Here is a 12,518-nt window from a genome sequence, read left to right on the forward strand (position 1 = left end):
AAGGCCACATGATAATTCACACTGGAGAGAAGCCTAACACCTGCCAACGGTGTGAGAAGAGTTTCACTGAAAAAAAGAAACATAAAACTCTACATGAGCGTTCACACTGGAGAGAAGCCTTTCACTTGCCAACAGTGTGGGAAGAGTTTCACACAAAAACAACATCTTAAAGTCCACATGAGATGTCACACTGGAGAAAAAGCTTTTACTTGCCAACAGTGTGGAAGGAGCTTCACAACAGCAATACATTTCAGTGGCCTGTAGCACGAAGCGAGATGAACAAACTCAGAGTTGCAGAGTAAGTTTTGAGTTGACAAAACCCGATAAATCCAACCTGGTTTAGATCAGGATCAGTGGGCTCGCAAGGCTCGATATAAACGTACTCCTTCAACTCAGAGTTTGAACCAGAGTTTGCGATTAACTCTGGAGCGCTTGCACCTGAAAGTGTGACACGTGCAGCAAACAGCCAATCACAGGGAACGTGTGGAGAGCATTAGCAGAGTGTCATTTGGATTCACTTCTCACGAGAGTCAGCGTAAGTTACCATAGCAACGAAACCCACTCGGAACCAACCCATCTTCTTGAGCCAGAAAACTCAAGAGTTTGCTCAACCTAAACTTGAACTTACCTGGGCAAAAACTGATACCGGCTTCATGCTACAGGCCACAGGTGTCACATGAGAATTCACACCGGAGAGAAGCCGTTTACTTTTGATCAGTGTGGAAAGAGTTTCAAACAAAAAAATCATTTAACGGTCACTTGAGTTCACCCAAGAAGTGTGGAAAAAGTCATGAAGTGCCATTTTTTAGTTTCATAGTTAATCCCTGTGCCACAACCCATGTACCATATATTTTAAATATTTGTTCAGTTTGCACATTGACTCCTTTGTGGCGGGCCATATCTGTGGTGATGCATGTTGCAGTAGTGCTGGCACATCCAGTTACTGCAAGCCGTTATAATGTACTCTGGCATGTTTATTTTTTTTTAGCATTTTGAGAGGAGAACAGTTCACATATGTGACTTCAACAACCAGATGCATTTTGTCCAGTTTCATCTGGAATGTCTTTTTTTTTCTTTTTCGATTGGATAGCTATGTGATCAGAGAAAACACATGAATTGACCAGGTACACATGCACTGAGTCTCCAGATGCCATCACAGTCATTTTGATGTGTGTGGAATGTGAACAGGGACTATTGTCTGCACTGATAACCTAGGGCAGGGTTCTCAAATCTCGGTCCTAGAGGGCCACTGTCCTTCAGAGTTTAGCTCCAAAACCAATTAAACACACCTGACCAGCTAATCAAGGTTAACTAGGCATACTAGAAACTTTCAGCCAGGTATTTTGGAGCTGCTTGGAACTAAACTATGCAGGACAGTGGCCCTCCAGTACTGAGTCTGGAGACCCCTGGCCTAGTGGTTAACACTGATATATGGTGCAACTGCTTCACCAGTGACCCGGGTTCGAATCCTGACTCGCAGTCCTTTGCCGATCTCGTTCCCCTCTCTTCACCCCCATGCTTTCCTGTCAGTCTCTACTGTCCTGTCCTAAAAAAAAACTAAAAACAAGGACTCTGTATACTTGGTTGAAGTTTACGGCATTAACTATTTACTGCAGAACAAGCTGTACGGGTTTTTTTTGTTTATTTGTTTGTTTGTTTTTTAGGTATTGTGTCAGAAATGTGGGATATTCATATAGAATTGTATATTTTATTTTATATTTATATTATTAATGTAACCATTATAGCACTTTTTACAATACAGATAAAGTCAAAGCATCTTTAGCAGCTCTAAACAATGTAATGACATGAAAAAATAGCCTAACTGCTTGTTCACATCGAGACGAATATCGCGCGCGATTATCACTGATGTTTAACGCCTCGTGACTAAACAAAAGGGCGCCAATGTGAGTGTGCACACCGACGCGCAAAACGCGAGGCGTAAAAGCGTAATTTTTTTTAAAAACGCCTCTGGCTCATTTTTTTGGTTTGACGCGCCGTGTTACAAGCTGGCCGACCAATGAGATTGCCGCTTTTGTTCACGTGTCTGGAGCTGCTGAAGTTACAGTAAAACACGACTTGATGGCGCTCAAGCACAAAACGGTCTTGCCCGAGCACACATTGATACCTAACGACGAAGAGGAAGTAAGTAAGGCAAGGCAAGTTTATTTATATAGCACATTTCGTACACAATGGTAATTCAAAGTGCTTTACATAAAAAAAAAGACTATGGTAATAATAAAAAAATAATAATCACAACAATAAAACAAGGAATTTAAAAACTTTGAGAATGATTTAAAAATTGATTTAAGAGGTTTAAAATGAATTTACAACCGTTAAGAATAGAAAATGATTATACATAAAATATAGTGCAATCAGTTCGGACATTGTTCAGTGCTCATTCAATAAATGCACAGCTAAACAGATTAGTTTTGCGTCTGCATTTAAATGTGACTAATATAAACGAGTAAAATACTTTAAAATCAATCCTAAATGTAACTTGAAGCCAGTGTAAGGACCTGAGGACTGGTGTGATCTGCTCAGATTTTCTGGTTCTAGTCAGAATTCTGGCGGCAGTGTTCTGGATGAGCTGCAGCTGTCTAATGGTCTTCTTGTGAAGGCTGGTGAAGAGACCGTTTAAGTGAATGTCATTTATTATCTTAATGAGCGCTGTCTCTTTGCTGTGATGCGGTCGGAAACCAGATTGAAAAGCATTGTGGCAGCGGCCGGAGAGCTCTCACAGTAGGAGGAGGGCGAGGTGGGAGGACAGGCTTTAGTGGTTGTGGGGTCCGCCATTTTTTAGTTGATATCTGGGAACTTGCAGCGAAAGAGTGGGAGAGTTTGGTCCCAGCATAAACCAGTTCCTCCATTTTCTGTGAGAAGCTTAGAAGTGGAGATGCTGGAGAGAGGGATAATGTGTCTGGTGAGCGGGGCTGTGGCTCTGGTGGCAGGGCTCAGCCGGGGTAGTTTCCATGAGCAGTGCTTGTTGTGGCTGCGTGGTGTTATCAGTGTCCTTGTGGGATGTGTCAACCACATGATGACTCGGAAGCTGATATGAAGTCCTGTGGTCACTCATACTCTGTCCAGGTGTGTGTGTGCCATTCAGGTTGAGTAGTTTGGCACACACTACTGAAGGATGACGGATGGAGAAGTAGATGTTGTCCTTTAGCACTCTTGCACCAAGTTTGTTTAGGTGGAGGCCATCCAGTTTAAACAGTTGTCTATGGCCCCAGAAAAGATTGAAGTTGTCGATGAAATTGACTCTTTTTAAACTGCAGATTCTTTGTAGCCATGTGTTCAGCCCAAGCAAACGTGAAAACATGTTGGTTCCCCTTGCTGGGAGTGGTCCACTAATGAACGGCTGAACTTTAAGTCTTCAAAGTGTTTCAAATAGTTCACTGAAGTCCTTAAGGAGTTCTGACTGCTCTTTCTGAATATCATTCTTCCCCACATGGATGATGATTCGATTTGCAGTCTTGTGCTTCATTAGAATTTTCCGAAGTTCCTTGTTCAAATCAGAAACTGTTGCTTGAGGAAAGCAGAAAGTTGCTGAATTTCTGCTACTGATGTTTCTGATAATGGAGTCGCCCACTATCAGAATCCTGGGCTCGGCTGCGCTCTGAGCTGAAAGCCGCTGTCTACTCGACCTTGAGCGTCTGTTAGTAGCGATGTTAGCTGCTGGCTGATCCGATCCATGTTTAATCACATTTGGGGATTCCTCACCCGCATTCATTAATGCTTCAAATCTGTTCTCAAGATGTATAGGGGGTGGTAGAATACCAGTGTTCACAAGCCTTGTCATAGCCATATCTGGGGTAGAGGATGCTACGGCAGCAATACGAGAAACTCGTGACAATCTGATGTCTCGTGTGCCTTTAAGTCTCGCTCTCTGTTTGTGCCATCGACTCAACCGTTTATACCAAGTGTAGAGGAACAAGCCGAAACTGATTGTCACACTAGATTCACTAGATTCATGGGACTCACCCGGCTGTATGCTGAGGGGGTCCGTGATGACGGTCTGCTGAGTGTTCTGCCTGTTTTGGAAGTCCAGCAAGTAACTTTGTTTCAAGAACCGCAATCCTTTGTAGAAGTTTGCAGCAGTTCATGCAGCAAGTAGATTCAACAGGAGGCATTTTCTTTCTCTTCTGTTTGAATGTGGGCAGCTGTGTTTTCCTGTCTCTGGAATGTAAGCTGCTAGCAGTGGGAGACAAAGTCTTCTGTTTCGTGGTATTATTCCAGTCTCAAAGAGTTTTTAGTTTTAGTGTTTGTGCCAAAAATGTGTTGTTTGAGCACTGTGCTGATCTGCTGCAGTAAAAATCTTAGAAAAATCCGATAAAAGTACAGAAATAGGGAGCAAAGCGCAGAGCAGTAAGCAAGAACGTCCGAACGGTATCGAAGCCGGAAGTAGACCAAGAAGATGCATCGAGGCAAGATGAATGTAGAGCTGCTGGTCTCATTGGTGTCTGAACACAAAGGGCTTTATGACAAATGCGACAGCGACTACAAAAATCTCAATAAGAGGGAGTTGTTATGGAGAGGAATTGCAGATCAAATAGGATTCGATGTGTACCGGGGTATTTCTGTCAAAAAACGTCAAAAACGTCAAAAAACATCGGCGATAAGCGAGCGATAATCATCCCGGTGTGTACAAGGCTTAATAAATTCACAAAACCTTTAATTTTTTCGGGTCTCAGGAGGATATTTTTACACATGCTCTAGTGTAGATATTTACCTGTAGTTGTTAATGACGATGGGTGTCATCAGATTTCTGTTTATGCTTTCATTTTTCATTCTTACTGTTATTTAGAAAGATGGACAACAGAAATACATAGAATGTGTGAATTACCTCTTATGTGAGTGCAGTCTTACTGAATGAGCATTTTAAACTGATGTGCTCTACACTCTTACTTTTGTGTCAACACTCTTTTAATATAGCGATATAACGATTTACAGTGCCTCTTTGATTTCTTGATGATTTTGGCAAATTTGCTTCTTCCACACAGAAATTCAGCTGGAATATTCCCATCAGTTTACAAGTGAAGACGAGCATCAAAGCATCAGGAAGAAATCTGTAAAGACTGAGTTTATTAAAGAGGACAGAGAGAAGATGAGAGATCCAGAACCCTGCAGAATCAAACACACTGAAGATACTGAAGAAGAAACAGGTTGGTGTTTATTCTTCATTCTTCACTAACAATACTGACGGTTCTAAAGTTTCAAGTACAGCCTGAATTCCGGAAATGTTGGGACGTTTTTTAAATTTGAATACAATGAAAACTAAAAGACTTCAAATCACATGAGCCAATATTTTGTTCACAATAGAACATAGAGAACATAACAAATATTTAAACAGAGAAATTTTATACTTGTTTCCACTAAATTAGCTCATTTCAAATTTGATGCCTGCTACAGGTCTCAAAAAAGTTGCCACAGGGGCAACAAAGGGCTGAAAAAGCAAGACATTTTGAAAAGATTCAGCTGGGAGAACATTCAAGTTTTTCAATTCAAGTTTATTTGAATAGTGCTTTTCATGATACAAATCGTTGCAAAGCAACTTTACAGAAAACTAAGTTTATACAATATATTTATTAGTATCTTATCAGTGGTGACTGTCAGTTTATGTACATATGGCAGAAATGTATGGGAAAAATCAATTAAAGATGTAATCAAATAGACGATGAACACGAGAAATTATTATATGATGCAATCAAACTTATAGCAAAATGTGGTAGTTCTGTATGTTGTTTCAGGTTTGGCATCATCTGAAGTCCTCTGAGGGGTTGGCATCATCTCTTCTCAGCGGTTCTGGATCCAGACTGAAGCTTGTGTAAATCCTAGTTACCACGGGATGTCAATCCCCTATGTCAATCCCGTGGCAAAAACAGAGAAAAAAATAGTTCATCCGTCTAGTTGCAAATTGTAATCCAAGATATTCTGTGTACTGTTTTTTTGGTCCAATAAGTAATATCCAAATTTAATAGGAGAAATGTATTGGTCATCCAATCTTTTAAATTTTTAACACTCTGTTAGCTTAGATAATTTAGAAGTTTCATCTGGTCTTGTTGAGATATATAGTTGAGTATCATCAGCATAACAGTGGAAACTAATCCCGTATTCTCTAATAATATTATGTAGCGGTGGCGGGCGCTAAGAAAATTTATATCAGATTAAGGAGAGAATATTAACTATTTAAAAAAACTAATTTAACAATCGGATCTGATTAGTTCGGGCGCCAGACAAGCTCAGTCTTGTCAAATATAACCGTTTTACCCAGAAGAGCTTTTTTAAGCCACCGGTTACAAAAATAATTTGAATGAAATGTCCAGACAAAATAAGTTCAGGTTCATAGTTTCAAAGGTGAATTTAACAGTTAATAAATAAACAAACAAACAGAGAAAAACTTTGCATTCTGTTTCAAGTTTAAATGCACAAATGCAACCTCAGTTTCACAGAGATATTTTCAACAATCAATATGGAATCAAACAGAAAACTCAGCAGATTCAACACTCCTTGAGATACAATGTGTAGAAGGTAGTAACAAGAGACAAAAGAAACATGTAAGAAAACATTAAATATAGAATTCTTAGATCACATTAAACATCATTAAACTCTTGATTATATTTGTAGATCATACAAATACCAAACAGCAATGATTACTAACGTTAAGTGTTTCGTGAAAGTGCGCACGTTAATGTTTGTGGATGTTTGCTATGTTTGTGTGTGACAAAAAAGAGTGGGCCGCTAATGGCAGGGGGAAGTTTTCTTAACATGAGGTTTAAGAGATGAACAACAGCAATTCACCTTGAGATCCCGCTCGCACTTGTCCGTATAAGAGACTTGCTTCGCTCTGCAGCTGGTGTCCGGAGGTGCAGCATGCACACTCAAATGATCGCCCGGCAACTCACGCTCGTAGCGATCCACCCTGCCCAAACACAGCGAGGTCTCCACAATGCAGCGACAGCGTCTGACTTGATCTGCATCTATCTGCTAATTACTGCTGCGCTCTCCTGCAGCTCCACCTTAAATACACATTTCCTCACTTCCGGATAATTGATTTCCCTCCTCTGCTCGGCCATAACACATTAAAAACCCTCATATGTTTTTTCATACTGCCACAATTACCAAGGGGCAACATATATATTGAAATAGCAGAGGACCTAGGACAGATCCTTGTGGCACTCCATACTGGATTTAATTGAGATGACTCCCCGTTTAAGTAAACAAAGTGCTAGCGATTGGACATGTAGGATCTAAACCATCTTAAAGCCTGCCCTTGAATACCTGTATAGTTTTGTAATCGATCTATGAGTATGTTATGATCTATGGTGTCGAACATAGCACTAAGATCAAGTAAAACTAGCAATGAGATGCAGCCTTGGTCTGACGCAAGAACCGCTGCCATGACCAGTCTGACGGGGCTCATGCTTGTAACAGTAGCTCGGTGGAGTAGACTCATTTAGACCAATATAATCATTTGGTTTTAGCCAGGTTTCAGTCAAGCAGAGTACATCAAAGCTATTATCTGTGATCATTTCATTTACAATAACTGCTTTGGGTGTGAGTGATCTAATGTTTAGGAGCCCAAACTTTAAAAATAGTTTTTGTTCATTTATTTTACATTTTTTCTGGTTTAATCACGATCAGATTCTTTTCTAGATCCAGCATTAAATTTATATTTTGACCTCACTATTCGTGGAACAGACACAGTCTTTATAGATTGTACAGCGCAAGTACTTCTATCATTTAAGCGGGTAGATATATACTACATAATGTTGCAACCGCCGCCGCCACGACCAAATCACCAATCACAACCAGAACATCTAGCAACTAATTAAGTTAATTTACATTAGGTCTGTAACATGATTAGCTATAAAAGGGATGTCTTCGAGAGGCAGAGTCTCTCAGAAGTAAAGATGGGCAGAGGTTCTCCAATCTGTAAAAGAGTGCGTAAAAAGATTGTGGAATACTTTAAAAACAACGTTCCTCAAAGTCAAATTGCAAAGGCTTTGCAAATCTAATCATCTATCGTGCATGACATCATCAAAATGTTCAGAGAAACTGGAGAAATCTCTGTGCATAAGGGACAAGGCCGAAGACCTTTGTTGGGTGTCCGTGGTCTTCGGACCCTCAGACGACTGCATCACTCAGCGATTAATCACTCACTCACTTGTTTATGAGTTACTGACAAATGTACTGTTTTTGCTTTTATTTCAGAGTTGATTGAAGAAAATGAGAATGAAGAATTGAGTGAAGTTGAGGGAAAAAATCACTTCAAAACTGGAGAAAACCCTTTGAGTTGCTGTCAAAGCAAACAGATAATTTTAAGGAAAACAAGAGCCAAGAAATCTTTCACCTGTACTCAGTGTGGAAAGAATTTGACATGCAAATATAGTCTTGATGTTCACACGAGAGTTCTTACTGGAGAGAAACCTTACAAGTGTTCACACAGTGACAAGAGATTCAGTCAGTCAACAAATCTGAAAAAACATGAGAGGATCCAAACTGGAGAGAAACTGCACAAATGTTATCAGTGCGAGAAGACTTTTACTTCAGCGAGCTGTTTAAAACAACACCAGAGGATCCACACTGGAGAAAAACCTTACAAGTGTTCACACTGTGGCAAGAGATTCAGACTGTCAGCAACTCTGAAAATACATGAGAGGATCCACACTGGAGTGAAACCGTACACATGTGATCAGTGCGGGAGGAGTTTCACAATAAAAGGAAACCTTTTGGAGCATATGAGAGTTCATACTGGAGAGAAACCGTTCACTTGTGATCAGTGCGGGAAGAGTTTTGCACGATTAGCAAGCCTTAAGTTACACAAGAACATCCACACTAGAGAGAAAACGTACACACGTGATCAATGCGGGAAAACATTTTTGAGTGCTTCAGTCCTGAAAACACACCTGAAAGTTCATACAAAGGAGAAACAACATTCATGTCATTTGTGTGGAAAAAATTTTTCACGTCTACAATATTTAAAAGAACATCAGAAATTACATACTGGTGTGAGAGAGTACATGTGCTTTGAGTGTGAGAAGACTTTTACTTCAGCAAGCTGTTTAAAACAGCACCAGAGGATTCACACTGGAGAGAAACCTTACAAGTGTTCACACTGTGAGAAGAGATTCAGTGATTCAGCAATCCTGAAAAGACACGAGAGGAATCACACTAGAGAAAAACCGTACAAGTGTTCACACTGCAACAAGAGATTCAGTCAGCCTGGAATCCTGAAAACACATGAGAGGATCCACACTGGAGAGAAACCTTACAAGTGTTCACACTGTGAGAAGAGATTCAGTGATTCAGGAATCCTGAAAAGACACGAGAGGATTCACACTAGAGAAAAACCGTACAAGTGTTCACACTGCAACAAGAGATTCAGTCAGTCAGGAGACCTGAAAAGACATAAGATGATTCACACTGGAGAGAAACCTTACAAGTGTTCACACTGCAGCAAGAGATTCAGTCAGTCTGGAATGGAATGTGGCAAAGTCGTCAGCTGTTAAGAGTTGATGAAGGAGTGGGAGGAGAAGGACAAAGGAGGGAGGCAAATGTTTTAAAGAGCATGCGAGAGTTAGGCAAATTGTTAATTTTGTTGTGATGGTATGTCCTTTTAGCAGTGGAGACATTAGCAGAGAATGAAGAGAGGAGTGATCGATATACATTAAGGTCAGTAGGATTTTGTGATTTGCGCCATACTCTTTCTGCAGCTCTGAGCTTAGAACAATACTCACGGAGTAGCATATGTGTCACTTGCAGTTTGCTCATGAAGGAAAGAATTTATTTTAGAATTTAATCTTGTTCAGGGAGCTGAAGAAGAGACTGCAACACTTTTAAGAGAGACTTAGGTTTATTTAAAATTTTGTTCTTCACTGTTGTTTCTATAATGACTTAGAATGTTTCTAAATTATTCTGTAACTCTTTAGATAAAAACACGCAATGTACTGCGTAAGTAAACAGGATTTGCAGCGTAACCTTTTTGTAATTACAGTGTACCTATTCAGTACCTCCGTGTAGGTATAAGGGAACAATATGCGAAGTTTGGGGAATAAAGGAATAATAATCTGTAAAATTACAAATTATTTCTACTAAGTATTTTGAAACTAAGGGGTACCTATTCTAATATTGCGTGGTATGTATGACCTAACAACAATCTTATATTTGCAAGCGATTTAGCAAAAATATACACTGTGAACTTTTTTATAGCCTACACATAAAAAACACGCTGGTAATTGTTTCAATCCAAACGCTCGGATGAGACTGTTGGGTTAGGAAGCTGGCTTGATTTGACCCAATTTGGGATGATATCTTTAATAAGTAACCCGATGTTGCTGGGTTATTAATGTGGATGACGTGAATGAGAGCATGCAGCAAGTCATGCTCTCATTTACGTCAAAGGTGAATTCAAAGGTGTGTGGAAAATAGGAGAAAACTATTTGGTTTGAAAACTATTTTCAGGGCTCAGTACTTGGACCACTTCTCTTCTCTGTCTACATGGCATCACTAGGTTCTGTCATTCAGAAACATGGCTTTTCATATCACTGCTATGCTGATGACACTCAACTCTACCTCTCATTCCATCCTGATGATCCGACGATAGCTGCTCGTAACATGGAAACACAACATGTGTGTGTGTGTGTGTATTTTCCTAGAATTTACTGGGAAAATATGTCTTATTGGTTAGAGACAAAAATTTAATCACTGCCAAATTCACTGGAATATATGAAAAGTAAAAAGGCCCAGAAATTTGTTGGAATAATAAGAGAACTTGATTTATTTTAAGAGGAACGAAGAGACTCCTACTTACACTTTTTATTCTTTTTTTTCATTTCTTTTTACTCTCTCTCTCTCTCGCACCTTTTTTCTCTCAGAATCCATGTAATTTTTTTAGTACTTTGCATCTGTTTTGTCTTATATGTGCCTTGCTTAATATTTGTTTATTTACATTTATCAGTGCCATTGTAGATGCATTTTCTGTTCAATAAAATAATTGAAATTAAATAAATAAATAAATACAAATTCCAGAGCTTTTACGGGGCCTCACAGCACAGCACGGGTCACGTGACGGGCTCGGGGGACGGAGACAGGAGTCACGTGGTACCGGAAATAAAGTGCGCAGCTGTTTATCGAGGCGTTCATCACTGATCGCGGATTAATAACACACTCCTTTATTAAATAGCGTCGCGCTGAAACTCACATCTGTTTTAATCGAGTGTTGATCGACATGACGCTGAACCGAAACCATCACCCAAACGGAGGAGTCCTGATCCAGGCCGGAGAGAGGTAACGTTACAAACTACACCACCACAACAATAACACCGCATCTGATCATTAACACCAGTGTACATGTGCTGGTCATCTCAACTGTGCTGTCAGGTCTGTGATGGCATGAATGATTGTAGTTTACTGAATTAATTCATGTAAAGCGTATGATTTATTGGCTGTGTTTAGGTGACTGCACAGATTCTGAGCCTCGAAGTTAAGATGTCTGATTTAAAGAGATAGTCACCCAAAAATGAAAATTCTGTCATTAATTACTCATCTTCATGTCGTTCCAAACCCGTAAGACCTTTGTTCCTCTTCGAAACACAAATTAAGATATTTGTGATGAAATCCGAGAGCTTTCTCACCCTCCATAGACGGCAATGCAACTGACACATTCAAGACCCAGATACATAGTAAGGACATCATTAAAATAGTCCATGCGACATCAGCCGTGAGGCTACACAAATTAGCCTAAACATGCTATAAATTCTAATTGGGACATCATAGAAAGTGATAGTACTCTTAGGACAGTTTTTCCAGAAAAAACATTGGTTAGTTATAGGCATCCGCCAGTGGAGGTTTTATGAGTTTGGAACGACATGAAGATGAGTAATTAATGACAGAATTTTAATTTTTGGGTGAACTATCTCTTTAAGATCAGATCAGTGTGAACAGTCAAATCATCATCCCAGACAGACCGACAGTGTGGCTGATTTCTGAAGGAACTGTAGTAACGGTGTTTGTTCACATGTGTTGAGAAACTCTGCAGTGCTGTTCTGGGAACAGATGTGTGCTTGACTTTCCAGTGTGACCTCACTTCCTGTTTTCATCCTGCGCTTTCAGCATCTTACGAGAATGCAAGAACGTCGAACTGTCCTTCAGTGACGTCACGCCCAAAAACGACCTGTTCAAGGGGACTAAGAAGGGCTCTGTGTACCTCACCCAGTACAGGGTAACTATAACCCACCCAAACACAGCTTAACTTATTCATAACTAGTGCTGTCAAACGATTAATCGCGATTAATCACATCCCAAATAAAAGCTTTTCTTTACATAATGTATGTATGTGTACTGTGTATATTTATTATGTATATATAAATACACACATGTGCAGTAAATATTTAGAAAATGAAATTTACATGCATATATTTTTATACTCTATATTCTTATATTTTATATTATATATTAATATAGTAAACATAAACATAACATATTTTCATGAATATATACATGCATGTGTTTGAATTTAA

General features: G+C 39.6%; 2 protein-coding genes across 2 annotated transcripts in view; both read left to right on the plus strand.

Moving 5' to 3' along the window:
* Positions 1-8: 8 nt before the first annotated feature.
* LOC107749955 (zinc finger protein 271-like) lies at positions 9-9,509 on the plus strand. Its single transcript, XM_016565195.1, has 3 exons — positions 9-49; positions 5,146-5,162; positions 8,212-9,509. The coding sequence occupies exons 1-3, from the start codon at positions 9-11 to the stop codon at positions 9,507-9,509; spliced, it is 1,356 nt and encodes a 451-aa protein (XP_016420681.1).
* Positions 9,510-11,068: 1,559 nt separating this feature from the next.
* Positions 11,069-12,518, plus strand: part of LOC107749952 (WW domain-binding protein 2-like) — a 6,047-nt gene continuing 4,597 nt past the window's right edge. Inside the window, exons 1-2 of the mRNA XM_016565193.1 lie at positions 11,069-11,286; positions 12,112-12,220. Of these exons, the coding sequence (XP_016420679.1) occupies positions 11,228-11,286; positions 12,112-12,220 (168 nt within the window). The 5' untranslated portion in view covers positions 11,069-11,227. The remainder of the gene's footprint in view (positions 11,287-12,111; positions 12,221-12,518) is intronic.

This window comes from Sinocyclocheilus rhinocerous, unplaced genomic scaffold (assembly GCF_001515625.1).
Source record: "Sinocyclocheilus rhinocerous isolate Xijiao unplaced genomic scaffold, SAMN03320098_v1.1 scaffold4740, whole genome shotgun sequence".
Classification (NCBI taxonomy): domain Eukaryota; kingdom Metazoa; phylum Chordata; class Actinopteri; order Cypriniformes; family Cyprinidae; genus Sinocyclocheilus; species Sinocyclocheilus rhinocerous.

Coding starts and splice junctions, on each gene's coding strand:
- LOC107749955 (XM_016565195.1), top strand. CDS start 9: ATGATAATTCACACTGGAGAGAAGCCTAACACCTGCCAACG.